General features: G+C 31.6%; 5 protein-coding genes across 9 annotated transcripts; 2 read left to right on the forward strand and 3 right to left on the reverse strand.

Moving 5' to 3' along the window:
* The first annotated feature begins 13 nt into the window (after positions 1–13).
* On the forward strand, positions 14–10,318 carry Kcmf1 (Potassium channel modulatory factor 1). 4 transcript variants are annotated; one of them, XM_065498945.1, is made up of 7 exons: positions 16–194; positions 4,216–4,603; positions 4,687–5,111; positions 7,612–7,872; positions 7,952–8,224; positions 8,300–8,520; positions 8,818–10,318. In XM_065498945.1, exons 2-7 carry the CDS (start codon positions 4,588–4,590, stop codon positions 9,488–9,490), a joined length of 1,869 nt encoding a protein of 622 aa, XP_065355017.1. In that variant the 5' UTR covers positions 16–194; positions 4,216–4,587; the 3' UTR covers positions 9,491–10,318. The 4 variants fall into 4 exon arrangements, with proteins under 4 accessions (XP_065355016.1, XP_065355013.1, XP_065355017.1 ...); XM_065498944.1 differs by having other exon boundaries at positions 14–194; positions 7,612–7,866; positions 7,952–8,520; XM_065498941.1 differs by having other exon boundaries at positions 15–194; positions 7,952–8,520.
* A 2,126-nt stretch (positions 10,319–12,444) lies between these two features.
* Positions 12,445–14,706, reverse strand: LOC135963855 (uncharacterized). The gene is made up of 4 exons (XM_065515847.1): positions 14,550–14,706; positions 14,274–14,486; positions 12,643–13,801; positions 12,445–12,568 (listed from the first exon to the last, which is right to left on the reverse strand). The coding sequence occupies exons 1-4, from the start codon at positions 14,661–14,663 to the stop codon at positions 12,462–12,464; spliced, it is 1,593 nt and encodes a 530-aa protein (XP_065371919.1). The 5' UTR covers positions 14,664–14,706; the 3' UTR covers positions 12,445–12,461.
* A 2,587-nt stretch (positions 14,707–17,293) lies between these two features.
* On the reverse strand, positions 17,294–20,318 carry Iru (E3 ubiquitin-protein ligase Iruka). The gene is made up of 2 exons (XM_065498947.1): positions 20,082–20,318; positions 17,294–20,000 (listed from the first exon to the last, which is right to left on the reverse strand). The coding sequence occupies exon 2, from the start codon at positions 19,871–19,873 to the stop codon at positions 18,806–18,808; it is 1,068 nt and encodes a 355-aa protein (XP_065355019.1). The 5' UTR covers positions 19,874–20,000; positions 20,082–20,318; the 3' UTR covers positions 17,294–18,805.
* Positions 20,319–20,902: 584 nt separating this feature from the next.
* Positions 20,903–21,784, forward strand: Prosbeta3 (proteasome subunit beta type-3). Its single transcript, XM_065498948.1, has one exon. It carries the CDS (start codon positions 21,043–21,045, stop codon positions 21,658–21,660), a length of 618 nt encoding a protein of 205 aa, XP_065355020.1. The 5' UTR covers positions 20,903–21,042; the 3' UTR covers positions 21,661–21,784.
* A 324-nt stretch (positions 21,785–22,108) lies between these two features.
* LOC135949399 (MYG1 protein) lies at positions 22,109–23,578 on the reverse strand. Of its 2 annotated transcripts, none has more exons than XM_065498950.1 (3): positions 23,368–23,578; positions 22,979–23,299; positions 22,109–22,924 (listed from the first exon to the last, which is right to left on the reverse strand). In XM_065498950.1, exons 2-3 carry the CDS (start codon positions 23,296–23,298, stop codon positions 22,177–22,179), a joined length of 1,068 nt encoding a protein of 355 aa, XP_065355022.1. In that variant the 5' UTR covers position 23,299; positions 23,368–23,578; the 3' UTR covers positions 22,109–22,176. The 2 variants fall into 2 exon arrangements, with proteins under 2 accessions (XP_065355022.1, XP_065355021.1); XM_065498949.1 differs by having other exon boundaries at positions 22,979–23,312; positions 23,368–23,519.
* Between the last annotated feature and the right edge of the window lie 3,782 nt (positions 23,579–27,360).

Here is a 27,360-nt window from a genome sequence, read left to right on the forward strand (position 1 = left end):
ATTATAAACAACCCTGGCCATTCGAGTACGACAAGGCAAGAGAAAAAACCACGAAATCGTCTCGAAATATTACAGAAAAAAATATAAATTGTTTTATTTTTACTTCTAAATTTTTGTTAATTTATAATTTGAAAAGTCAAAATAACATAAAAACTATAAAACAATTTTGGTACACTAACAACATATTGAAAAAAGTACGTGATAATATATTCAATAGATTTTTCCCCAGAATACGCAAAAAAAGCAATAGAGTGTGAAAAGAAAAAAAATACATAGGAAAATTAAAATTTTTCACTTGTCATGGCAATTTAAATTATAAAAGGAAGAAAAGATGTCTTGAAAAAATAAAGATGTTTAATGATTAAAATTAAACAATATTAAAAAGTTCTCAAATAAACAAGAGAATTAACAAAAAGTGTTAATCGTTGTAAAAGTTTAATTAAAAAAAAACAAATTTTGTTTATACCAAAAGCAATAATACCTATTGGTAGTTGTTAAAAAAGTGCAAAAAATTTGGTTATTTAATAATTGTTTTGTTGTATCTGTGTGTGTGTGCGTGTGGAGCAAACAAGAAAAAAGTATAACATTTTTTACCTTCGCGGGACATAACGACGGTGACCCAACCAACCAATTCAAGTTCGTTTATGCACGATTATATTGAGCCCCCTTGCATTTTTAAGCGCATTGTTCTCTTTAGAAAAAATGTAGCCATAAATTATATTAACTATAAATATGTTATAAAAATATGTGCATATCAACTGCGCCTTAAATTTGTCCATAGTTCTCGAAAATGTTAAATTTATTATTTATTTATATGCAACTTAAGAAAATTTATTTAAATAAATTTATAATGCAAAACAAATAAATAAAATAGCAATAATGCATTTCTTGTTTTTGCATTTTCTAATGTCATCTCTTTTCAACTAATTAGACGAAACAGTTAAACAAGAGATTTCTAAACTAATCGAAAAAAGAGTACAAAAAGGAAATACAAATTAAGAACACAACAAAAAAAACATTCAATATTTCTGATTAATAACGCAGGGATGTTTAAAGTTGCACTTATGATTAATAATATCGCTTATTTTTGTGATAATATAATATTTGTATGATAATATTTGTATTTTTGTATGAAACTTAAGAATGCAAACATTTTTTTTTATTTTCGCCTTGCCATTTTGCAACATATAATGAAACAAGGTATTTCTAGGTCCGATGATTTTTTTAAGATTACCAGCTTTCAGACGTGAACAGTGATGTCTACTAAAATTAATACATATATATAATGTAATTGCTTTATTATTAATCTCTGACATAATAACGACAACAGTTATGATGTGTATAGTATAAAATATAGATATATATAATTGAAAAAAAGTCGACTTTTTCGATTTTTAAAAGCTGAATTTTCGACCTTTACTATTTACGGATAGCCGATTTTTGCGACTTGTCTTATTTTAATGTATAGAAATATATGGCTGCCATGAAAAAATGCATTTTAAAAATTTGTACAACAAATGTAAAAAAATGACATCGATTTTTTTTAGGAAACGTAATTGATTGTTCGACTTTTTTCAGGACCCTCATCTACACGAATTATATAGTAAACTTTAAATTCGGCGATCTGTCTAACTAGTGTTTTTATTGATAAGTTTATGTTTTATGTGCCAGATATTATTTTTGTTTATAATTCATAATCATTTTAAAATATTGTAATAAATTAAATACATATTAAGCTTTAATCATCACAAATAATATAATTGTAAATCCCCCAAACACTTCTCCGATGTTTGTATAAAAAACAAACACGATTTCCGGACAAAAATCCCATCTATTTATATATTTTTGTATTATAATTTAATCATTTTTGGACATCCTTGCTACTTATTATGACGCTTTTCTAAATTGAATCAAGCAAAAATATAAATAAAATCCTCTTTTTTATTCGACTTTTTATCGAAAATCTCCCTTTTGTGAGACTTAAATTACAATTCATTCATATTACAATTTATTGAAATTTGTGTTGATTTTGAAAATAGTATACAATTATCTACTCATTTTGCTAATTATACACCAACTCTTTCTAAATTACTAAATACAATTAGATATATTAATTTTTATGTTTATTATGTGTGTACTTTTTTTTACAATGTTGACGATTTTTTTTCGACATGTTAGCATCATTCAGAGAACGTCATCCGAGAGACTTAAAAGAAAAAAGAAAATAAAGAAGAAATATATTCATACTTTTTTCTTTTTGCACAAACATAAAGTTAAAAATATCGTTGTTTTATTGCTCGATATTTTTTGAGAAAGAAAAGAAATTTTACAATGAAAATTGCGCTGCATTTTTAGTATTAAACAAATGAAAAGAAAACGGAAAATTTATTTAATTTAGTCAATAACAACAAAGAGATTTTTCATCAATTCTTTTGTGTGTGTGTATTTTTTCTTTCAAAGTGTCTGTCTAATTCTCATGTTCTTATTTTTGTTGTGCAAAAATTTTTTCGTATTTCATTATCTACTTTAAAAATTAAAAAAAGGTAAAAAAAACATGTCAAATAACATTAATTGCTATAAAGAAAATATGAAGAAAAAAACCCCAAATCGTTAAAGAAAAAAATTTATTTGGTAATTCTTATTAGATTTAGCTGCAGAAAAAATAGTTTGTTAATAAAATGCATTTTTTTACTATGAATTATCTGTGATTCAGTTTTATTTATATATGTAAATATTTAATTATACATAGGTATGTATATATATGTATATGGTATATACATACATATATGTACCATATAAATAACTTGTTTATATTTGAGTTCATTACAATTTAAAATAATGATTTCATTGCGCATCAAATATTGAAATTATTAAATTTGTAAAATATTTTAGAATATACTAAATAGTTTTGTGAAAATTTTAATATTTATGCGTTGGTAAACTAATTAGTTAAAATAATGTATAAGTATTTTACAATATTTCGAGGTCAGACTGAAATGTTCTTCAAATAGGTATGATAGGATTATTTAATTAATATCTGGAAGAGATTATACTTTGTTTTTAACATGTAGAGTATCATACAGTTTATTGAGATAACATACCTATTAGTTAATGTAAAGTAGTACATCGTTTGTTAATCTTAATTGGTGTAAATAAAATATGTACTTAAATACCTATAAGACTCTAGTAGAGTTTCAACATTAACTGTGTTTCAGATTCAAAGACTAATGTGTCGATTATGGATGGCAACCGAACTTCAGTTGCGTTGTCAGAGGGCAATCACAAATTTCTGGTTTCCATTTGGAAACAGAAAATGATGCTGTCAGTTGCCATCTGTAATACAATTTAGGCAACTGACAACGCAACTGAAGTTCGGTTGCCATCCATAATCGACCCATAATATTTTTTCAGCTCTCTATAGTATCTACTATGTGACACCGCTATTCGAAGCACCCCGGAGGTGAAAACCCTTCCTGGTGTCCGAAGGCCGCCAACTTAGAAAAAATCTCGACACAAATTTTTGATAATCGTGTGCAATTTTAAAAATTTTGACTTGGCAGTTTTTCGAAAAAATAAAAAATATATCTCAAAATATTTCGAGATAGAATAATTATTTTAGAAGATATTTAATAGGCCAAATTTATAAATTTCTTTATATGTACTATGCTCAGACATATGTAAGTGTTTAATTTAAAAAGGGCCCATTCGATTTTCCAAAAAAATTTCACAAATTTTAAAAATTTTATGTCTTGAGTTACAAAATATTTATTTTGATAGATATCCCACACGCATCCCACTAAACAAAATATCTTAAAGGAGGACCTAAGCTTTCTTTTAAGCAAACAAAAATTAAAGAAAAGGAACAATTTTGAAAAAAATTAGATTTTGCAACAATTTTATGTCTTGAGTTAAATTTTCTTAAAAAAAATCTTCAGTATAACTGTCTTTTCTATAGAAAATCTTTAGTATAGCAGTATTTTCTTTAAAAAATCTTCAATATAACACTATTTATTTCCAATTGAAAATACTGTCAGTCTTTTCATTTTCCATCCCTGATCTAAAGTGATTCGTTAGTTATCTCAATGGTCCTTAATTGGTACAAATAAAAATGACCTGAACTATAGAGATGTCATGACAGTCAGTTTATATGCGTTATAAAATTTCAACAACATTTTTAATTTTATAATTTTTTTTGTTTTCAATATTTTCTTTCAGCATAATTTGTTGCTAATCAATTTAATAAAACCCCATCAACAATATACCCATTCAACCATTTTAAACAAACCTCCCTTAAACTGGAATAATTACTAAAGAATTGCTAAACATTTGGTTTTCATTCGAGTTCCTGTTTTGAAACTTAGAATACCAGAAGAGCACTAAAAAATATATAACACAACCATAAAAATAAACAAAACGAAAAAAATAGCCATTTGGTGCTATAGACAAAGCCTTTTTATTCAAATTGGAAAGAAAAGAAGTCTGTCGATAGCATTACAAAAAAGTATATCAACAATTAGAAGGGAGGCAGGAGGCGGTGGATGAGAAGGAATTACAACAGAAAACTATTAAAGTTTTCGTAACTATATAATGAGTCGTCATGAAGGTAAGTTTTTTTTGGGGGAAAATTAAAAATACAACTTTCGTTGTTATATGCTCGTATTTATTGGTTTTCATTGTTATATAAAGGTGTCAGCTGCGATTCATGTCTTAAATCGAATTTCAATGGTCGCCGCTATAAATGTTTAATTTGCTATGATTATGATTTATGTGCCGATTGTTATGAGGAGGGTGTCACTTCAACGCGCCACTTGGTGGATCATCCAATGCAATGTATTTTAACGCGTTCGGATATTGAGCTGTTCTTTGGTGGTGAGATGCTCAATTCGGAGCAACCACAAAGTTTTACCTGTCCGTATTGTAAGAAAATGGGTTTTAGTGATGCCACATTATTGGAGCATGTATCAACGGAGCATACGGAAACCAGTTTGGAAGTGGTATGTCCAGTATGTGCTGGCCTGCCAGGTGGTGAACCGAATCTAGTCACAGATGATTTTGCCGGTCATCTATCACTGGAACATCGTACTGGACCACGGGAATTGATTTCATTTTTGATATCCTTTTTACAAAATGCATACATACTACTAATTATTATTATTTTATTTATTATTCATACATATATTTCACCAGAGTAATAAGGGTTAATGTATTTAGCATGTCACACACTGATCAATCAGATACATACAGTGGTGGTCAAAACATATGCAACCAGCAACAGAATTTTACAAAAGTGGTTTAAACTACTTTAAGATGTAAAAAAAATATTCATTTGCTTATAATATTTTTTAATTAATGCTTTAAAAATAAGAATATGAAATTTAATTCAGAATTTTTTGCATTAAAAAGAAAAAAAATTTAAAAAACTACGTATGGGTTGATATTTCATTGGCCAAAACATATGCAACTAATTGCTTTTAAAACATTTCTGTCTATAAAACTTAATATTTCGTGGCAAATCCTATATTTCCAATGACGGCCTTACATCGGCAAGGCTGTGAAGCTATTAAATTGGCAATAAAATTTGCAGGAATAGCGTTCCAAGCATCTACCAATCCTTGAAACATAATATCTGAATTAGTGCAATTTTCGGTGTCGATTCTTTGATTAACGATTTCCCAAAAGTTCTCAATGGGATTTAGATCTGGTAATTGTGGTGGCCATTCCATTACCGAAACTCTTTCTTGTGCTAACAACGATTTAACAACATGTGAAGAGTGCTTGGGGTCGTTATAGTGCTGAATAACTCATCCAAGAGGCTTATTATCCTCAGAATTTGGAAGCATTACTCTTTCCAATATGTCTCTATAGATAAATCCATCCATTATTTCATTAATTTAGAGCGATTGGCCAACTCCAGCAGCAGAAAAACTGCCCCCATACCATTACGTTGCATCCTCCATGTTTCAGTGTCTTTTTGCAGTATGTGCTTGAAGCCGCGTGTTAAGTGGTCGTCTTACGTAACACATGAAATCACTTCCGATGATATTAAATTCGGATTCGTCGCTAAATAGGACAGTCGTCCATTTGTTTTCTGGCCAATTTAAATACTCCATAGCAAACTTCAAACTTTTCTTTTAATATAAGCGGTTTTTGCGCGTAGGGAAATCGTCGGTGAAGCTTGCAGGATGCGACGTAATGGTATGGGGGTTGTTTTTCTGCTGCTGGAGTTGGCCCATCGCTCTAAATTAATGAAGTAATGGATGGATTTATCTATAGAGACATCTTGGAAAGAGTAATGCTTCCAAATTCTGAGGATAATAATCCTCTTCGATGAGTTATTCAGCACGATAACGACCCCAAGCACTCTTCACATGTTGTTAAATCGTGGTTAGCACAAGAAACAGTTTCGGTAATGGAATGGCCACCACAATTACCAGATCTAAATCCCATTGAGAACATTTGGGAAATCGTTAATCAAAGAATCGACACCGAAAATTGCACTAATTCAATATTATTAATAATATTATGTTTCAAGGATTGGTAGATGCTTGGAACGCTATTCCTGCAAATTTTATTGCCAATTTGATAGCTTCACAGCCTTGCCGATGTAAGGCCGTCATTGAAAATATAGGATTTGCCACGAAATATTAAGTTTTATAGACAGAAATGTTTTAAAAGCAATTAGTTGCATATGTTTTGGCCAATGAAATATCAACCCATACGTAGTTTTTTAAATTTTTTTTCTTTTCAATGCAAAAAATTCTGAATTAAATTTCATATTCTTATTTTTAAAGCATAAATTAAAAAATATTATAAGCAAATGAATATTTTTGTTTACATCTTAAAGTAGTTTAAACCACTTTTGTAAAATTCTGTTGCTGGTTGCATATGTTTTGACCACCACTGTATATTGAAAATCAACAAAATTTCACATGTGATCGAAAATCAATATTTAAACATTCTGACGGATGTGTCTAATATAGATATTTACATAGTCTCAATCGCTACATTAGTACGCCTTTGAAGAGAAATAATCTTTTTATTCAAAGACATTGTAGCTATCAATTGAAAGCTGTCTTGTTGAAATGTTCGCATTGATTTTATAACCTCTAGTATGATTTATCACGCGACATTCGTAATGCGACATATTTTTTGGCCATATTTGTAATACCGCTTAATCAGGTAAATTCAACTCAAAATTCCATGAACTATAAAAAACTTATTTATTATATTGTTTTATCCCGAACAAATTAAAATGTATAGTGTGATTAATAGATTTTCAGACGCTTTATTAGAACAAAAAGGGTAGTGATAGAATAAATATTTTTGCACCATTTATATCAGAAAACAGCTTATTCTATCAGTGTGATAAAAAAAAAATCATTTTTCAATCACCTTAATGCATTTCAGGTGCATTATAAAAGTGTGAATTAAAGATAGAAAGCAAAAAAGACAACAAATTGAGATATATTTTTTTTACCAAAACATTATTTTATTCATACCCAGATGAAAGATATATTATTATATATAAAATTCGGCATAGCCGATTATAACACAAGATATTTTCATATTACTCGTCTTGTGTATATGGTTTTGTCTTTAACTTCTTTGCACGACGAACCATCAGCTATTCGACATGGAGGAGGAGTACGTCGCATACCAGGACGTACACTTGGTGGGCCACGGGCTCGTCGTTCCAACATGCACTTTAGCTCTTCAAGTGGTCTCTCAGCATTGTCACCCTCTGGACGAGAATCGGTTGATCCGATTGCTGAATTACTCTCACAATTGTCGGGTGTTCGACGTGGCGGTCCACCCACTTCACAGCTGCAACAATTGCAAATGCAAATACAACTGGAACGCCAACAAGTGACGGCAATTATTTAAACAATTTTTGTACCGAGAATGAACTGTTTTGATTTTGCTAAATTTTAAAATTTAATTCCATGTGTAGGCTACGCGTCAACAGTTGGAACGTTTGCCAAGACGTGCACATCCTTTGGTCTCATCATCGAATTCAAATGCAACCATGGCCGAGGTAATCAGTGGTGCTACTGGGTCGGGTTCGGGCAGTGGAAGCAGCGGTCTTATAAGTGGCGGTGGTAGCAATGCTAATGGAGGCGGCGCTGGCGGCAGTGGCTCGTGCCGTACCAACGAATGGTCTGTGTCTGCGCAACATCAATCGCAGCAATCAAGTCTGGCTGCAAATGCTTTGAATACTAGAGAAGTAACGTTGAATTCTAGCAATTATTTGACTTTCAACGATTTCGGTTTGTCACCACAATATTCCTCCTTTCTACAGCCTGGTGGCAGTGGAATCAGTGGTAGCAATGGCAACAGCATGCTGGGCATGACAATTGGTGGCTCTGGAAGTGGCGCAAATGCTGGCTCTAGCGCCGGTGCAGCAGGAAGCGGTGTCAATGGCGCTGATGGTGCACAATCGCAATTCTTGCTCACAAAATTCATGCAACCAACATTGAGCGATGCCGAATGGGCTGAAATTGGCCGAGAACGTGCTGATCGGTAAGTACATACAGCAGTTGTAAGTAGAGTTTCCAAATAACCGAAGAATTTCAAAACCGCGATTCCGATTTTGGGATAATTTATTAAATATGAAGATATAGCATTAAAATAAGTTGACTATAAAATAAACATACATACATAATTACAACATAATGTCATACATATTTTCAAAATGTTCAAATATCGCTTTTACGCCTTGAATAACTGCGGTTTCGGTTAAAACCGAATACGAAACTCTATTTGTAAGTGATGATAAAATGACGAGTAACTATTTGAGTTTTGTTTTGTCCATTACAGTTCACAATTTGTACAGGCCTTATTGCTCTCAACTTTATCTTGTTCTTCGCTGGAACTTGAGGACGATCATGAGAAGCGTGCCGAATCCCAGGAGACTACCAACAGTGATAATGTAAATAATGAAAAGGCGGCGGCAGCAGCAGCAGCTGCTAACAGCAACAACACAAACACAGCCAATGATAGTGAAAATTATGTTGATAACGATGTGCGAGAAACTATGATGAATAACAATGCTGCTGATGCATCGGCACAAACCACAAATACAGCAAGTAGTGGTGGTGGTGGCAGTGGCGTTACTGGACGCCAACAAGTCCATCAACAGCAACAGACTTCGCCTGAAGACTTTGTCGTAGAAGATTTAAAACAACAACAGCAGCAGCAGGCATATTCAAGCAAAAAGAAAGTCGCTAATAGTGCAGCTGGCATTAAGCCAACCAGTGGTGGTGGCGCAGGTAATGCTGCCGGTGGCGCAACAGATAGAGGAGGTATTGAAAGACGTGGTCGTCCACCACCCGCTTCGGCGGGAGTCGCAGCTGCAACTGCTACCGGTTCACAGTCGCAACAACAGCAACAAGGTCAACAACCACAAAAATACAAACAGAGTGCTGCCGCGTCTGCAGCTGCAGCAGCAATGTCGGCAGCAAATACAAATCAAATACCCGATACTAGGTAGTGTTATCATCTCCATAGACCCGCCAAATCACTACAACAACATAAAATCAACATGAATTGCAAGAATAAAAACAACAACAACAGAGAGTATTGCCACAACAGCCGCAATAACAATACACACTCTTAGCAAACAATTAACTAAGAACAACACAACAACTGAACAGAACAGAACAGATTAGCAACAAAACAACATCTTTAATTTAAAAAAAATACAAATAAACAAACAAAAATACAGAACTAAAGCACATGTAATAATGAATTATGTAGCCATTGTCGTCGTCTCTGTGGTTTTGTAACAACAACAACAAAATAAAACAAACACCGTCTGAAACAAAACTATCAAATTGGCCTAAATTCTCTTAGTTCCATTTGTCCAAATAATGTTTGATTCTCGTCACTTCATATGTTTTCCATTTGGAACTGATTTCAATTAGTTACGTTTGATAGTTGCTGTTTTCCTTCTTTTATTTTAACGTTTGGACGATATATGTTCATAAACTCTTAACATGTGCATGCACAGCAGCAGTTGCAACAAAAACAACATAATATTCGTTTATTAAAATAAATATAATATTATAACTATTTAAAAAATTTATATAATTATAAAAAAAAAACAAAAAGAAAAGGAAAAACTCTTATTGTAATCATAACACTAAAAAAATTGATATTTGTTTTTCATCCCATAGCATGTAGTGTAAGTATTTTTGTTTGGAAATGCAAGGAATTCATCAACAAGGTTTCATAAAATTTACACGACCACTTTAAAAACAGGAATAAATAAATATGTAGTAAGATTTAACAGAATTTCCTTGCAAAATGTTTTCGGAAATCAATATTTATTTTTAGGCAAAATAACAAAATGTATTAGTAGGCGTGACAGTGGGCGCTAATAAAATAGTTTGCTGTGTAGCTCAGATCCAACTCTACAACATACTTGTAACCGCGACTTTGTATGTGCTACAATTTACGAGATGATTTAAATAAAACAGTTTACAAAATTCGCTTAATTTTTTTTCTCATTATGTTCACTTGTTACTTGACAAAAAAAAAATGCAATTAGTATTTTTCGTTTAAAAATTGTTTGGAAATTAATCTGTATCTTCAAAACTATAAAAGTTATGGTGAAAACCTACAAAATGATCAAAACTACATCTTTATATCAGCTTTAGTTTCGAGATACTACAAACATAAGGTTCTATATCTGTATTTATTTCAATAATTGTTTCACTTATATTTCTCAAACTTCTGAATTATAAATAATTGTAATCTTAAATTTCACACAATCGTCTATTATTTGGTAAAAATTTTAATTTTAGTACGAAATTAGTGGGTTTTAAGGTAAAGTGACACAATTTGATATGTAGGCGTGGCAGTGGGCGTTAATAAAATAGTTTGCTGTGTAGCTCAGTTCCAACTCTACAACATCCTCAAAACCTTGTCTTTGTTACTATTATAGTTTACGAGATATAATGATTTGAATAAAATAGTTAACAAACCATTCGCCTTCTATAACATTATGGTCACCTATTACTTGGCAAAAAAAATCAAATTTAATTTTTAAATATTTTTGCCATTAAAATGTTTTTGGAATGTAACTTCAATCTCCAAAAGTATAAAAGCTATGATGCTGAAATTTGTCTCAGTTGAAGAACACAAATTTGGCTATCATTGGAAAATAATATTAATTTGCCACGCCCACTTTTTTGTACAAAATTAAAGGTTTTAAGATATAAATCACAATTATATATGTAGGCGTGGCAGTGGGCGTTAACAAAATAGTTTACTTTGTACCCCTGTTCTAATTCTACAGCATCCTCAAAACCTTGTTTTTGTAACTATTATAGTTTACGAGATATAATGATTTGAATAAAATAGTTAACAAACCATTCGCCTTCTATAACATTATGGTCACCTATTACTTGGCAAAAAAATCAAATTTAATTTTTAAATATTTTTGCCATTAAAATGTTTTTGGAATGAAACTTCAATCTCCAAAAGTATAAAAGCTATGATGCTGAAATTTGTCTCAGTTGAATAACACAAATTTGGCTATCATTCGAAAATAATATTAATTTGCCACGCCCACTATTTTGTACAAAATTAAAGGTTTTAAGATATAAATCAGAATTATATATGTAGGCGTGGCAGTGGGCGTTAACAAAATAGTTTACTTTGTACCCCTGTTCCAATTCTACAGCATCCTCAAAACCTTGTTTTTGTAACTATTATAGTTTACGAGATATAATGATTTGAATAAAATAGTTAACAAACCATTTGCCTTCTATAACATTATGGTCACCTATTACTTGGCAAAAAAAATCAAATTTAATTTTTAAATATTTTTGCCATTAAAATGTTTTTGGAATGTAACTTCAATCTCCAAAAGTATAAAAGCTATGATGCTGAAATTTGTCTCAGTTGAAGAACACAAATTTGGCTATCATTGGAAAATAATATTAATTTGCCACGCCCACTTTTTTGTACAAAATTAAAGGTTTTAAGATATAAATCACAATTATATATGTGGGCGTGGCAGTGGGCGTTAATAAAATAGTTTGGTGTGTAGTCCAGTTCTAACTCTGAAACATATTTAAAACCGGGTATTTGTATATGCTACAGTTTACGAGATATAGTGATTTCAATAAAATAATGAATTTGCAACGCCAACTTTTTTGCTAAGACTAATGTTTTTAATAGAAATTAAGAAATTGTCATAAATAGGTGTGGGAATGGAAGGAGTAGTCCGTTTTCTATCCTGGTACAAGTGCTGTACCTTGTATCTTCTGTATTTAGCGTGAAGTAATAATGAAATTTCTCAGACTTAAATTTAGAAAGAAAACAATATTTTTTAAAATTCCAAACAATTTTCACAATAATGTTCTTATTAATTTAAAAATCACACATACAAATATAATTTTGTACAATATTAATTTATTAATTAATACACGTAGTACTTATTTATTTATATTTAGTTAAAAATACGATATACTTGGCATATCTACTTCCAAATCTTCCAGTGACATAACAGCCTGATGCAGGCAAAAGAAATTTTCGACACAATCTTTAATGATTGATTCATCTAAAAATGAAATCAAATTTTAATTCTTTATTAAAAAAAAAATAAAAATTTTAATAAACATTATTATAATTTACCTGGATATTGATTTTCCATAATAATACTTCGGGCTAAATTCTTGGCCAACTTTTTGAATAAGAAACGGTTGCCAATTAAACCATCTCTCATGGGTTTCATAAGATGTTTGACCACCCAAGGGGAAATGCGCCTTATACAGCTGCCAATTAAGACTTCATCCAATTCTATGCTGGGGCTGCAGGGTGTAAATTCATCATCACTGTCTTCACCAAAGAGCAGGGAAAATTTCCATTTCATAACATCATGCCAGCGCATGTCTTCATCAATAAGCCGAGCTAACGATTCACTTAGTTTGCGTCTCTGCATAAACAGTTCACAAGGCCAAATGCTTTTACTTAAGTCTATGGTCAGGCTTAAATCACTGCAGGGTTGTTTTAATTGTTCTTGTTTCGGTTCTAGGAAGCTATTACAAGTTTCGGGTTCTAGGTTTTCCATATTACTTTGTGTACATGTACTTGGTTTGCTTTCTTCGTTTGTAGGATTAATTTTTGCATCCTCAATTTCCTTAAGAATTTTGCAAATCTGGGGATCGTCTGGCTCATCGTTGGGATCAATGCCAAAAATTTCATCCAATTCTGTTTTCTCCTCGCTAAAAAGACGAGCCAATTCCGCACCAATGCTATCGTTGGAATTTTCATTTTCCACCACAGTAACTGCACTGCATCCAACTATAGAACTATCTAAAAGAGTGGTGGGGGTGGTAGTTTGCTTTATAATAGGAGATGTAGGCGAATTTGGAGCTGTTACAACGGACGATGCTGGGCTAAAGTCTACTTCCGGTTTATGTTTAGAACGTTGTTCGCCACGATGCCTATTGTGTCCACGATAATTTTGGTGTTCGTGATGATGTTTATGTTGTCTTTTAGACATCTTGTGTGTGTAATTATTTAAGGGATACTTTTTTACGATATCAATACATTTTTCTTTTTGTAAATGTTTTTGAAACATTTCAATCTTCTCATCTAAAGACATTATATTCTTATCATGTTCATTATCAACTATTGGATTTCGGTCAATGGTTTCGTCTACTAGAAGACCAGCTTCTGTTTGTGTTTCTTTGGAAGATATGACTGGTTTACACTCGTCTTTAGTTTGTATGCATTTTTCTAAATGAGTTAATAAGCGTTTTTCCTGCGTTGTACGCCTTACAATTGCAATCTGTAAGATGTAATGTTATTTTTTAAAATAATATACAGAAAGTATGTAGTTATTATTAAGAGAATATAATGTTTTATTATTCATGTAATAAAAAACTTCTATGTTTTTCTAATATCCATATATCTTAATCATAATATTAAAACAAATCAAGGGCTAAACTCTAGCCATACTGATGAGTGAAAATGGTATTTAAGATTCGGCACAATCACTTGTATTTTATTCTGTTTATAATTTCAGCGGAACAGTGATATTTAAAATTGAGAAATTCGTTTCACAATTGGCTGAGATACGAGTATAAGTAAACAAATTTGTTTCACCAAAAAATAGTTTTTAATATTTATCTTAAAGTATACCTACTTTGGTGAAGGGTATATAAGATTCGACACAACCGAATGTTGCACTCTTGTTTTTTTTATTTAATTCAATAAGTAAAGTCTATTTTTAGGCTTTGTGTTAACATATATTAACTTACTATTTTAACCATAGCTCTTTGATAGAATTTAGCTATCATACATGCTTTAACCGCTTTGTCCTCCAACAGCTCAGCTGTTTTCTTAATTGACTTTTTACACAACTCATTATCATAGTCCTCCTTGTGAATGCCATTCTTTTTGTTGGTGTAATTGGAATTCAACAAATTCTCTTCCAATTGTTTCTCCAAATAATTCAAATAATGTTTGCGTACCTATAATTTAAACAAAATTTATGTAAAGAAGTTAATTTTTTTTAATTTGTATAACATAGCTACCATTTCTGTTAAGCGCGTAAAATCGGAATCCTGGACATTTTCATATACTTCATGCAGTAATTCATTGTTATCAATGTCATCCTCAATGGCCTCTGCGCCATCATCTGCAATCATTTTGAAATTTAATTACTTGAATTTAATCAAATTTATTCCAAAATCTTGAAAATTTATGGCATATACAAATTGGTAAGGAACTCTTTTGCACAAATAAACAAACAAGTGTAAGCGTATCAAGGCGAATTTATATACCAGGTGGTGTCGATTCTACAACATTTACAAAAACACTTGCAATTTGTTTTTGTTTATGTTGGTTGGAGCTGTCAAATCTATCTGTTCTTTTAACAAAAACAAAGTACGTTGTTTTTGTACATATTGTAATTTTGTCGCCACCTTCTATAAATTCGACTTGGCAGCTGCTGAAAGCTATACGGCTGTAAAAAGTAGTAGTAGAAACACTCTACACGTAAACGTAGCGTATTTCTTAAGCAACTGATAGGTTCGTAGACCACCCATTCTAATTCGGAAAAAATTCAGCCGATGAAAAACTACTAAACTAATAAGAAAAAAAATACAGTAAAATTCGAATATAATAGGATCCACGTTATTTTTTTCATAAAAACGTTATATATATATATATATGTTTAAAGCATAACAAAAACCTAACTCTTGCAAAAAAATATATGTTAGAAATTGTTTTTTGTTGTTGTATCAGACATATTATGATTTGTTTTATTTTTGTTTGACAAAACGGAGTGTTTCTTCTCTATGTATTGTTACGAAATTGAACTATCATTTTGAATTAAACGGTCTGCAACGACTGCCTGCAACATTAATCATGTCTAAAAACATTTCCATCAGTAGAAACTTCTGTTTATAAGTATAACAACATTAACTGTTAAAGCTGCTAAAAGCTTTAGAAATATAACATTCTAGTTTTGTCCGTTAGATAATTCATGAAACTACTAGAATATGATCCAGGTGAAAACCATCCGTTGAAGGATCAATTCATGATTGAAGCATTTGTGATGGGCATTGACGTAAAACATGCGGTATGTACCTCAATAAAGCCATCGTTTGCAGAAACCGTCTCTTTCGCATTGTCACAAGAAACGACAAAGCTAATATCTACGCAGTAATGTCGATCACATTCAGCGTAACAACAATGATCTAATTAAGAGATAATGTGGACACGCTCTCAAGATGGCCCTGCAACGTGGAATGCAAGCATTGTACAAAATCCGGGGAAGAGGAATGAGTCATCGATGTTCGACTAATGCATATAAAGTCCAGTGCAGAGTGGTCTATGCCGCATTAGACCCATATTGGCGAAAATAATAAGAAGAAGACAGCCTTATCATATTGTGCCCTTATATCGCTTATAGGAAAGTGCTGACGGTAAAACGGTGACAAATCTAATTGTCGCATCATCCTCTAAAGTAAACAAAGTAATGAAAGGGCATTGGTACATGTTCAGTATATATTGTGATATGTATTTGGATCGTGATCTGGATTTCAGAATATTAGGCTATTCTGCGATCCATCATTTACACATTCAACAAATATCGCGATACGGGATCGCGGTCAATAAATATTGAACGTGTAGCAGTGCCCAAAGAATTTCATGACGGTCCCAGTGGTGGTCATCTAGGTGTGACAAAAACTCTATAAAAGTTAAAGCAACGTTTTTATTGGGTCGGTTGTCAACAAGCAGTAGCCGATTGGCTAGCAATTTGTCCAGTAAGAAGAAGTCGTGGACAACTTCAGCTGTACAGCTCGGGTTCCCCATTAAAGCGGGTTGCAATGGATGTAGCTGGTCATTTCCCCGTCAGTGATGCCGGAAACCTTTACGTTCTAGTGGTTATAGATTATTTCAGCAATTGGCCAGAGGTATATGACATATACAACAAAATGTGCGAAGTATACGGTATTAGAAAAACCAGAACAACTCCGATTCATCCTCAATCTGATGGAATGGTCGAAAGATTTAATCGTACTCTGGAGAAACATTTAAGAAAAGTGGTTAGTGCACATCAAAAGGACTGGAATGAACACATCAAAGTTTCTACTCGAACACCTACATGGTCTGCAGAATACAGAAATATAACAGCGCGAGATCTCAAATGAATGTCGTACATCTAAATCATTGTTAACCAAACTCTAACAATAATGGATTTGCTTCGTATTCTAATGTTACGATGGGTGTACACTGAACCAATTTTCTTATGAAAATATCCTTCACTGGCAACACTTGTAAAATAACTTATGTTCGTTTTTTAATTTCGGTTTAACATATGTATATAAGAAACTCACACATAGACGATGCCCGCGGCGTACTGCTGGAGACCAATGATCTAGATAGATTAGGTGCCTATGGGAAAGGTGAATCTGTGCCTATTCAGGACAAACAGACTTAAGTGGGGGACATTGCTACCCAATTGCACTATCAGTTTCGAATTTAAGTCTGTAACGACTGCTTATAACATTCATCAGGTTTATAAACATTTCCATCAGTAGAAACTTATGCAAATACCTTTACTATGACTTATGTATATAAAGACATAGAAATTAGGAACTACAATCAAATTTTTTCACTAAAAATTTTGTTTTCACCAAAGAAGATTTTTCAACAAAAATACTTTGGAGAAGAATATTTATGATAATGCACATCAAAATAAAGTTTTCTTATTTGTTTTACATTGCAAAGGATTTAGAGATTTTCTGAAAAAATAAAACAAACCATAAAATGTTATTTTTAGTTATGTTTTTAACTTGTTTATTTCGTCTTCAACTAAGCTATTTTATAATTAAATGTTATTAAATATATTTTAAACGTTTTTGAATATATGTATAGTATAATTCATGTATAATGTGTTTTATAGGCAAATCAAAACAATATTTTAGAAATTTAAGTGACAAATATTTAAAAAAAATTACCGTTTTCTTAAATAAATTTTATTTTTAGTGTGTAATTAAAATAAGGTTATACAAAAATAAATAATTTTGTTTTATTTTTTTTCTTACAATATCGTATTAATATAATTAAAGCATCATTATTCAAAAACAATAAATAAAATTTTCCAAAAATAAAGAACAAAGTCTTTATTATGCTTACGAATATAAAATAAATGGTTTGCGGTGAAAGTTAATCATAGATATTAATTATTGTATGTTTTTTGCGGATCTTCATAATTCCATTGTTGTTTCACCTGTAACACTTTTATTTAAATTTCGCTATGCACAATTTAATTGTAAATAATTATGTATATGAATGTATATTTAAGTTTTTGGATAAAATATTTTAATAAATATTTTTGTTTGTTTTGTTTTTCATTTAAAAGTGTTTTTTTACATTAATGAATAAATGAAAATTATCTTTGTTAGTTTAGAATATTTTATATTGTGTATGTACTATATTGTTAAATAGCCAAAGTTTTTAAGTGACAAGATAGTATTTTTGTTTAATTATTTAAATACAAACGAAATAATAATGTAAATTAAAAATATATATATTATATTAGTCGACAATTATATATAAACAAAATTAAAGTTAAATATGACGTGTGTTGAAAACAAAAATATTTTTTTTCTGTGTAATTTTAATTTTTTAACATTGTTTTAAGCTGAGCATTTCTTTTGTCTCCATTGTTAGTCTTTATAGATCAAATACTACTTGAATTTTCGTTCAAAAATTTAAAATACATTGAGCGAAGTTTAGGTTATTGATAATTTGGAAAAAATTGAAACAAATATTTAAATCTTTTATAACAAATTGTATACTAATTTATTTTTTATACGTACATACATATATGCGAAGTTTATTATAAAAATATTTCTAAAGTTGATTTTCTTCCTTTAATACAAAAGCCTATCGTCAGTTGGTTTGAGTACATAAAATGTCTCGTTTTTATATATTTTATAGGCGTATTTTAAGAAGAAACAATATAAAATATCCTAGAATTAATAGTTATCTTGAAAATTCATGTCATTAGATTTATGAAAGAAAATGACATGGAATTAATTAACTTTAGATGTCTTATAATTAAGACTCCAAAAGTACTTTATCAACAAAACCATAATTAATATCAATAGAATTTACATACAATATATTTTAAAAAATTTAATATTTGTCAAATTTTAGTTGTCTCAATTAAAAATCATTTGAATCTTAATTGAATTTCGCTCACCGTAGTATTTCATAATATTTCCAATTCATACATGCTATTTAAGAAACAGAAAAAAAAGAACAAACAAAAAATTTAGTCCAAATCAACACTATCCATTTTCTCAAAACCAAAAATATTTTCAGAGCGTTGCTGCTGCTGTTGTTGTTGACGTTGTTGACTAGATGACGATGCATTAGCAGCTGAATTGCTAGTACCAGGTTGCTCCGAATTATTACTTGTATTGTTTTGATTCTGTTGTTGCTGCTGATGTATAGGGCATACGGATACAGCTGCAGATGCACGATGATGGTCATCCAAATTATCCATGTGAACATCGTTATCGTCGTCTTCCTCGCCATTGAGCGATTTGCGGCAAATGGGGCAAGTACCATGTAAATTAAGCCATGGCACTATACAATCCTCATGGTATAAATGAGAACAGGGTAGCTTGCGTACCTTTTCGTTAATTTTGAAATCTTCCCAGCAAACGGAACATTGTAGTTTACGTTCGACTTCTTCGGCGCTTATGTTCACCTTGGGTATATCTTCAATTTTATCCTTGGCCAAAGGTGGAGGACCAGAAGTTTCCATTTGATTTAGTAGTTGAGTTACAATCGTATCTAAACCCTCACGACCCCAGGCATAATCACCCAAATTGCCCATAAACAAAAGCTGCGAATTGTCGAAAGGATTCATTTCGCCTGCCACCGCGCCACTGCCCACGGAAATCGATTGTAAAAAGTCTAATAAAACATTGTCCAAGCGATCTAGACTTTGAGGTCGTACACGTCCACCTCCTGTGGGTACAGGTCCCAAGGATACAATGCCTCTCGGCTGGGTGCGCATTGAACTAGGATTAATATTTATCTCCAGGTTGGGGCCATTACGTGAAGCCAAGAGGTTGGCTATCTGACCCCGTAAGGCTTCCAGTTGCTGTTCGTCGTTTCCACCGCCCATAAAACTAGCATTACTTGTGCTGCTGTTGCCACCGGCACTGCTATTTGAAGCCGCTGCTGGTGGTAATTCCTCCACAAAGCCTCCCGAACAAATGGGACAAATGTAATCGGTATTAGTATTGGGAATGTTTATTTCCTCATCGCACATATGACAATAGAACCTAGTTGGCACTGTTGGCCTTTCCTCAACAACTGCTTCAGCCATAGTAGTAACTATTTGGTTTAGATATATGTAATGCCGCTATGCCGGCTTGAAAAGTAATGTTAGATGCTTCTTCGCCTTTGCGTTGCTGGGGGTATTTTTTTTCTAAAAAGCCGTCTGAGTAATTTTTCTAAAATCAAATAAAACACGGTTGTTTCTTCTATATTAAACAAATAATTCTAATTTTGTTCAGCTGTTGTATTTTTAATACCTATTGATAATTTTTTTTCTTTTTTGTCTTTTAGTTAGCACACCACACTGTTTCTATAGTTTCACCACTTGTCTGAAATTTTGCATAAGTTTTCTAAATCTCCTTGTGTGTATTCCCCTACTGTGTGGCCTAACTTTTTTAATATTTTACTAAATTTTTTTTATTAATTTTGTTAGTTTGTATTTAACAATGCTTTTGCGAAAAAAAAAATGTCGATTTTTCTTAGCAAAATGTTCTTTTTTTGCAATGTCCCACTAGTCATTCACTAACAATTGATAGTTTAAAATAAATAAATAACATTGCCTTATTTTGCAAAATTTTTACATTAGCAAATTTTTTATATGGCATCCACTTCAATGCAGTGTTGTTATGAAAAGTATGCAAATGTTATTATTTGGAACGACAACCCTGCAAGAAGAAACAAAAAGTCATCGTCTTCGCTAGTAGTAGGTTATGTATTATATCAAAATTAAATAAGAAATATAAGAATTTTTAACATTTTATTTTCCAAATTTATAATTTTCATCTCAAAATTATACAAAATATATATACAACTTCAGAATACTTGGTTGTATAAATAGTAGTCAATTGGTTAGTTTTAGTACTTTTTCCAATCGGCTCATCTGAGTAAATTTATATGAACAAAGCAATTTTTATATTGGTTTTTTTCGAATTAGCATTGGGGCATTTTTAAAAATAACAGTCCCATAAGAAATACACGTCGTTTGTGTGTAAAGTGTTTGAACGTGAGCCAGATGAGCCTGAGTAATTCTACTACTACTTTTTACAGCTCGCAGCTGCAAGGCTGTTTATACGCCCGCTTGAAATAAAAAGTCATCGTCTTTGCTAGTTCACACACACAAGCGGCATTTGTTTTGCAAAATTTTTCGAGATTTTTTGCAAAATCATTAGAGTTTTATAGTTAAACTTAAAAGAACAATTACTAATAAAATAAATAAATATGTCAATTTTGGCTTATAACGGTGGTTGCGTTGTAGCAATGCGTGGCAAGGATTGTGTGGCAATAGCCACCGATAGACGTTTTGGTGTACAGGCCCAAACCATTGAAACTGATTTTGAAAAGGTGTTCCAAATAAATCCACGCATGTTCTTGGGTCTGGTTGGCTTACAGACCGATATTTTAACCGTTAAGGATCGTCTGACATTCCGTAAGAATTTGTACGAGACTAGAGAAAATCGTGAAATGCAGCCAGCCAGATTTTCGGCAATGCTTTCCAGTTTCTTGTATGAACACCGTTTTGGACCTTACTTTATAGAACCAGTAATTGCTGGCTTAGATCCCAAAACAATGGAGCCTTTTATATGTAACATGGATTTAATTGGTTGTCCAAATGTTCCTGATGATTTTGTGGTAGCTGGCACATGTGGCGAACAACTGTATGGCATGTGTGAAACCTTGTGGAAACCCGATTTGGAGCCCAACCAGCTATTCGAAGTTATATCTCAAGCCATGATTAATGCCTTTGATCGTGATGCTATAAGTGGTTGGGGTGCTACCGTGTACATTATCGAAAAGGATAAAATTACAACAAAAACATTGAAAACCCGTATGGACTAGAGCGGAAAAGACGAAACTGGTTTTTATATACTTTTCATATTGTAATTAATTCTCTCAAAAAAATGTGTCAGCAGAAGGATTTTTCATTTAAAAAATAAAATTTGTTCTAAACAAATGTAATAAAGTTTTGTTTTTTAATTCGCGAATTTATTTAGACCAAGAGTGATATATTCGGCCTTGTCGAATCTTAAGTTCCCTCTACCAAAGTATACTTTGACATTTAGATTGAAAACAGTTTTCGATTACGAGAATTTGGCACCAGGTATGTATATTGATGTAAGTTATTCGGAGGCTTCGGTAAGTTGAGTTCAACATCCGGACGATATGGCAAAACTTTTTAACGTCCAAAATCTCATTTCAATTGGTATTTTCGAATTACTGTTTCTCTTCCCATAATTGAGCTTTAACTATTCCTAATTCTTATATTTAATTATAAAAATACTTCTACTGCGTATATTCTATATATATTCTATATTTTCGTATGTAAAACATATTTTATTTTAAAATTACATTTAACTAGGAACTCCATTGCACACTTTTAATGGCCATAGCTATAGCAGCATCCTTTGTTTTCGCACCACCAATAAATCCAGTATGATGAACAAATTTCAAACCTTCAATACCTGCCAACTTTGAAAGTTCTTCATCTCTCAAACCTCTCCAAGGTTCGGGCAAAAACTTACGTCCTAAAAAGCTATCAGGAGTGACTGGAACACCAGCCACACGCCAACCGCCAGATGTATCTGCAAAAATCACAAGTTTAGGAACACCCTCTACTTTAAATTCTTTCTCCAAAGCGTGTAAATGGTGTTTCCAAGGGCAGAACTTTTCTAAAACTAAAATTTCACCACTTTCATGAATACTGTTTGCAGTTTTCAGTGCTGTTCGTACATATTCTCTGGCTTTTATCCAAGATCCTCCAATCGATACCACATTCTCAATAAATTCTTTACCAGCATAAGACATAGCTTCTTCGAAACGAGCATCGACATCAACATTTGTACCTTCTTCCTCCCAACCGGGATTGAATTTACCAACCCTTTTGGATAAATGTGTGGAAATTTTGTACAAAGGTTCTTTACCATCCGGGCATATTTGCACTCCATTGTCTATAGCATCAAGTTCACTTATAAAGTTGGCATATAATTGATCAAATGTTAATTTTAAATTATCAGGGCTAAGTGTTACATTAGCATGCTTCTTTAAAATCTCATCTATAACACGTTCTCCATAAAAGCAAAAAACTAAACCAGCGCTACTTAATCTAAAGGAAAAAGCAATTTAGTTTAAATATTACCCAGTTTATTTTCACACTTACCTAATTTTATATTGATCTCCTAGTTCAGGCCTTAGGGTACTCATTGTTTCCTGAAATGTTTTCTGGTGATGATCATATAGCTTTCTCTCGTGATCAAACTCGCCACCCACATCCACAATTATATCGCAATTTTCATGCAGTTCAGCTTCATTGCGCGACCGGAATATTTTAGCATTTGCATATTCTGGCAATTGTTTTAACATGAAACAAGCTAATACTTCATCACAATGAAAAGTGCCACTGTGTGTGCCTATAGTTAAAGGAGATCCTTCCGTACGTAAACGTTTTGGACTTACAGCACTTGCAGTTGTGATGGACATTCTAATTAAATGGGCTGTTTGTTATGAGTTATTAAAAATCTATTAATTAATAAAAGAATAAACACTTACGCCTAGTTGATTTTGGAAAATTTAATAATAACGATCCAAGAAGCGGGATTTTGGAAGTGAAAATGCTACACATTTTTTGTGGCACCAGACGTATTTAATAAGGTGTCATCGGGAGCCCAACTATTACATAGTTTGTACGGTAAAATGTCAAATTCAATATATAAAAATATACGCCCGAACGCTGTTATGTCAAACTCCATATATAAAAATTTTATGAATTCGGCTCTTCTGTCATCTTATTAAATTCGCCATGGTATACCATGTGTTAGCCGGGTGAAGGTATATTTAATAAGGTGTACTCGTTAGCCCAGCTGGTCAACAGCTGTTTACACCCGATCTGTCAATATTTTTATTTGTTTGATAACATTGGAAAGTCACAAAATTAAAAAAGTGTAAAAGGGATTAAAAGTAAAAAATAATGCAAAATTTTAAACATGTGTGTAAAAATTTTGCGAAATACACATTTTGTATGTGTAATCTAGCACGAGTATTTGTTATTTTTGAATACTTTCATAATTTTTTGGCAGTTGGGGTTTTTAACAAAAACTACATGCGTCATTTTTGTTGTAGGAAAGTGTACACCTTGACTAGAGTTGTATAGTTGACACAAAAAAATCGACATAAATAGGTCGACTCAAGGCGCATTTATAGATTCGCCTTGGGTCGACTCTTTTAAAATTTTAAATAGTCGACTCTTCGTTTTTTGATATTTATGAAAGGTCGAATTTTCAATAGATTTTAACATACAATTTTAGTTTTTTATTATTTTTTAAGAATAATGAAATAAATAATAGCACTAATTTGAATACCTACCATACATCAAAAAAATCAAATTTGATTATGAAGGAATTACAGTATTTATTGATTAAAAATTAATGAATTCTATTCAAATTAAATGTGTACATAATTATTATTTTTTATCCCTTCAGCTTTATAATTAAAAGAAAAAAAGTTTGGGTTAAAAACTAAATTTGGCTATTTTTGGCACACATTTAGCGGGTATTGAAGGAAAATAGTTACCATCACTGAAACCTATAAATCCATACACTAGCCTAGTGCTGCCAAGTTCATGAATTTAATACTAATTTAGCCATATGTAACCTCTGTCTCCACGCGTAATTTTTCTTGCTTAACATAGGAAAATCGTCGGCAGAATAACGTAACTTAATGTTTATGTTCAAGGGGCATTTTCATTTGCGACCCCACAAAGTATATATCACAGATAAGAGACCATTGACAGCTGTCAAACAAGTAATTTCGAACCGTATGGTTTTGTTTACATTTTTTTTTAACATTTTTTCAATTCCGCCATTAAGGCAGATCTTAGAGCGAGAGAAAAAATAAAATGTAGTAAAAAATCGATGAGTGTGTGAGACGAGATATAGAAAGATAAATTTATATGTTTGTCCCTCTTTTAAATCTACCGTGGTTTATTATACATTTTCTTTTGTTAATTTTTCGTAAATTTTTTTTGTTTGCCTCCGCCATGTTGCTAAAAACAGCTGATTCGGGTCTATGTTAGTCTATGGTATATATATTCTGGATCGTTATAGATAGCGGATTCGATATAGCCATGTCCGTCTGTGTGTTTAAATCACACAAATAACTTTCATACACGAAATTCTTCCGGCTCGGTTGCTATTTAAAATCTAGTAAATCGGTCCACAAATGGCTGAGATATAAAGAAAAAACCAGGACAACCTAGATTTTTGACCCATATCTGGATTACTAAATCATTAATATAGACAGTATGGATATCTAATGATAGATATTTCAAAGACCTGTGCAACGACGTATATAAGACCATAGTAAGTTGAACCTACAATGGGTCAAAATCGGAAACAATATTTTTTAACCCGAATTTTTTTTTTCACTAAATATTAAAAAAAAAATTAAAAATATTTTTTTTTTTAAATTAAAAAAATTAAAAATTTTTTTTTTTAAATTAAAAAAATTAAAAAACAATTTCGAAAAAATAAATGGGAAAAAAATTAAAATTTTGTTTACCTAAAAATATTTTTATTTTAAAGTATAATTTGATGAAGGGTATATAAGATTCGGTACAGTCGAATTAGCTCTCTTACTTGTTTTTATACCCTTCACCTTCGTGAGAGTATATATATTCTGGATCCTTATTGATACCGGAGTCGATTAAACCATGTCCGTCTGTCTGTTGAAATCAATTTTCGGATCCAAATCTTCAATAATTCTGTCAGACATGCTTTCGAGAAGTTTGCTATTTAAAAACAGCAAAGTCGGTACACAAATGGCTGAGATATGAGGAAAAAACCAGGACAACCTCGATTTTTGACCTATATGTATCTGCATTACTAAGTCATTAATATAGACAATATGGATATCTAATGATAGATATTTCAAAGACCTTTGCAATGATGTATATAAGACCATAGTAAGTATAACCTACAATGGGTCAAAATCGGGAAAATATTTTTTAACCCGATTTTTTTTTCACCAAAAAATTTTTCCGGTAAATATTAAAAAAAATTGTTTAAAAAAAAAAAATTAATTTAAAAAAACAATTCGAAAAATTTGTTTTTCCAAAAAATGAAAAAACTGCAAAAAAAATAAATTTTGTTTACATAAAAATATTTAAAATTTTTATTTTGAAGTATAATTTGGTGAAGGGTATATAAGATTCGGCACAGCCGAATATAGCTCTCTTACTTGTTATGAATATTTTTATTTATGTATGTATTTCTTGATTTTTCTGCTGAATTTATGTTTTTTAACGTTATAGCTTTTGCTCTGTTTTGGCTTTGTAAATTAAAACCGATTTTTAAAGGAAAATAATGAACATTTTACAGTGTATGTTGAAATTATATCATTATTAGAACATTATATGTAAATAAATGTTATAATAATGATATAATTTCAAGGTGTTGGCAATAGAATTTGATAGTTGAGTAAATAATTATTTTCATGTTTAATGCTCGTGGACCCATTTTATTCAATTTGGATTCATTTGAGAAGTACTGTTCTCCTTGATTGTTTTTTTTTACCACTTCTCATCCGATCATCCCCTATGCCGGATTTGAACGGGACGATTTTGAAATTTCTTATGGTATGCAGTAGGGCTGAACAGTGGCGATGAGATGTTCAACTGTATCATCCTCTTCATATTTGTGCCAACTTGTACAGAAGTCGTGACATGGGAGATGTAATCTTCTGAAATTCAATCCGAATATGAACCCGCGGAATGTTCTTCGATCGACGTCAACTAAATGCAGGTACACCAACAAATCGATAACTTTCCGCTTCCTAAAACGAAGCCCAAGTCTTTGCCAGAGTATCCGCTGGGTACAAGTTGGTGCCTAGGTATCCAGTAGGGTCCAAGTGTAGAATATCTCACCATCTCGTTTAAAAAATGCCCGGCATTCAGGAACAATTTCGATTTCAGTACTGCCTGGCTATCAGAATAGATTCGAATAGTAATGAGTACAAACTTTCTAGTGGACTTGGACATAAATTTGCAAATACTTTTGCCTATATTTCGGATACTTAATTTTGATCATAATTTCTGTAAGCGGTTATTGTTTTTAATATTAATGGCTTTCAAAGAATTCGCATTTTTGTTGTTTGTATAAATAAATAATGCAAGCAAATCGTGTTAATATATATGAAACATCGCAGTTCTAATGGCAAACTTTAGCAAATATTTATTTACGTACGTAGTACCTTTATATTGTATTTTATTATTGTATTTTGAGAAATATATGTACATATATATACGAATACATGATTTATTTGTAAAAGAGAGTAAGTATCAATAATTTAAAATACATTTACCCAAAACATAGCACAACGCGCCTTAAAAGTGCTACAACAATTTAATTATCATATGTGAACTAATTTGAAATCAAAGCAATTAATGACAAAATGAATCGAAAAAAAGCACAACACAAAATTGATTATAAGATTTATCACTCCAAAAAAATAAAAAAAATACTAGTACAATGTCTGAACAGTGGGTCT

The sequence above is a fragment of the Calliphora vicina genome, chromosome 1, assembly GCF_958450345.1.
Source record: "Calliphora vicina chromosome 1, idCalVici1.1, whole genome shotgun sequence".
Taxonomy (NCBI): Eukaryota; Metazoa; Arthropoda; class Insecta; order Diptera; family Calliphoridae; genus Calliphora; species Calliphora vicina.

Coding starts and splice junctions, on each gene's coding strand:
- Kcmf1 (XM_065498941.1), top strand. Junction 5,112..7,611: donor GGGAATTGATTTCATTTTTG/ATATCCTTTTTA, acceptor ACTTCTTTGCAC/GACGAACCATCAGCTATTCG. Junction 8,521..8,817: donor GGCCGAGAACGTGCTGATCG/GTAAGTACATAC, acceptor TGTCCATTACAG/TTCACAATTTGTACAGGCCT.
- LOC135963855 (XM_065515847.1), bottom strand. CDS start 14,663: ATGATTGCAGATGATGGCGCAGAGGCCATTGAGGATGACATTGATAAC. Junction 14,487..14,549: donor TTACGCGCTTAACAGAAATG/GTAGCTATGTTA, acceptor TTTAAATTATAG/GTACGCAAACATTATTTGAA. Junction 12,569..12,642: donor TATGGAAAATCAATATCCAG/GTAAATTATAAT, acceptor TTTCATTTTTAG/ATGAATCAATCATTAAAGAT.
- Iru (XM_065498947.1), bottom strand. CDS start 19,873: ATGGCTGAAGCAGTTGTTGAGGAAAGGCCAACAGTGCCAACTAGGTTC.
- Prosbeta3 (XM_065498948.1), top strand. CDS start 21,043: ATGTCAATTTTGGCTTATAACGGTGGTTGCGTTGTAGCAATGCGTGGC.
- LOC135949399 (XM_065498949.1), bottom strand. CDS start 23,440: ATGTGTAGCATTTTCACTTCCAAAATCCCGCTTCTTGGATCGTTATTA. Junction 23,313..23,367: donor TTTTCCAAAATCAACTAGGC/GTAAGTGTTTAT, acceptor CATAACAAACAG/CCCATTTAATTAGAATGTCC. Junction 22,925..22,978: donor GGAGATCAATATAAAATTAG/GTAAGTGTGAAA, acceptor TTTTTCCTTTAG/ATTAAGTAGCGCTGGTTTAG.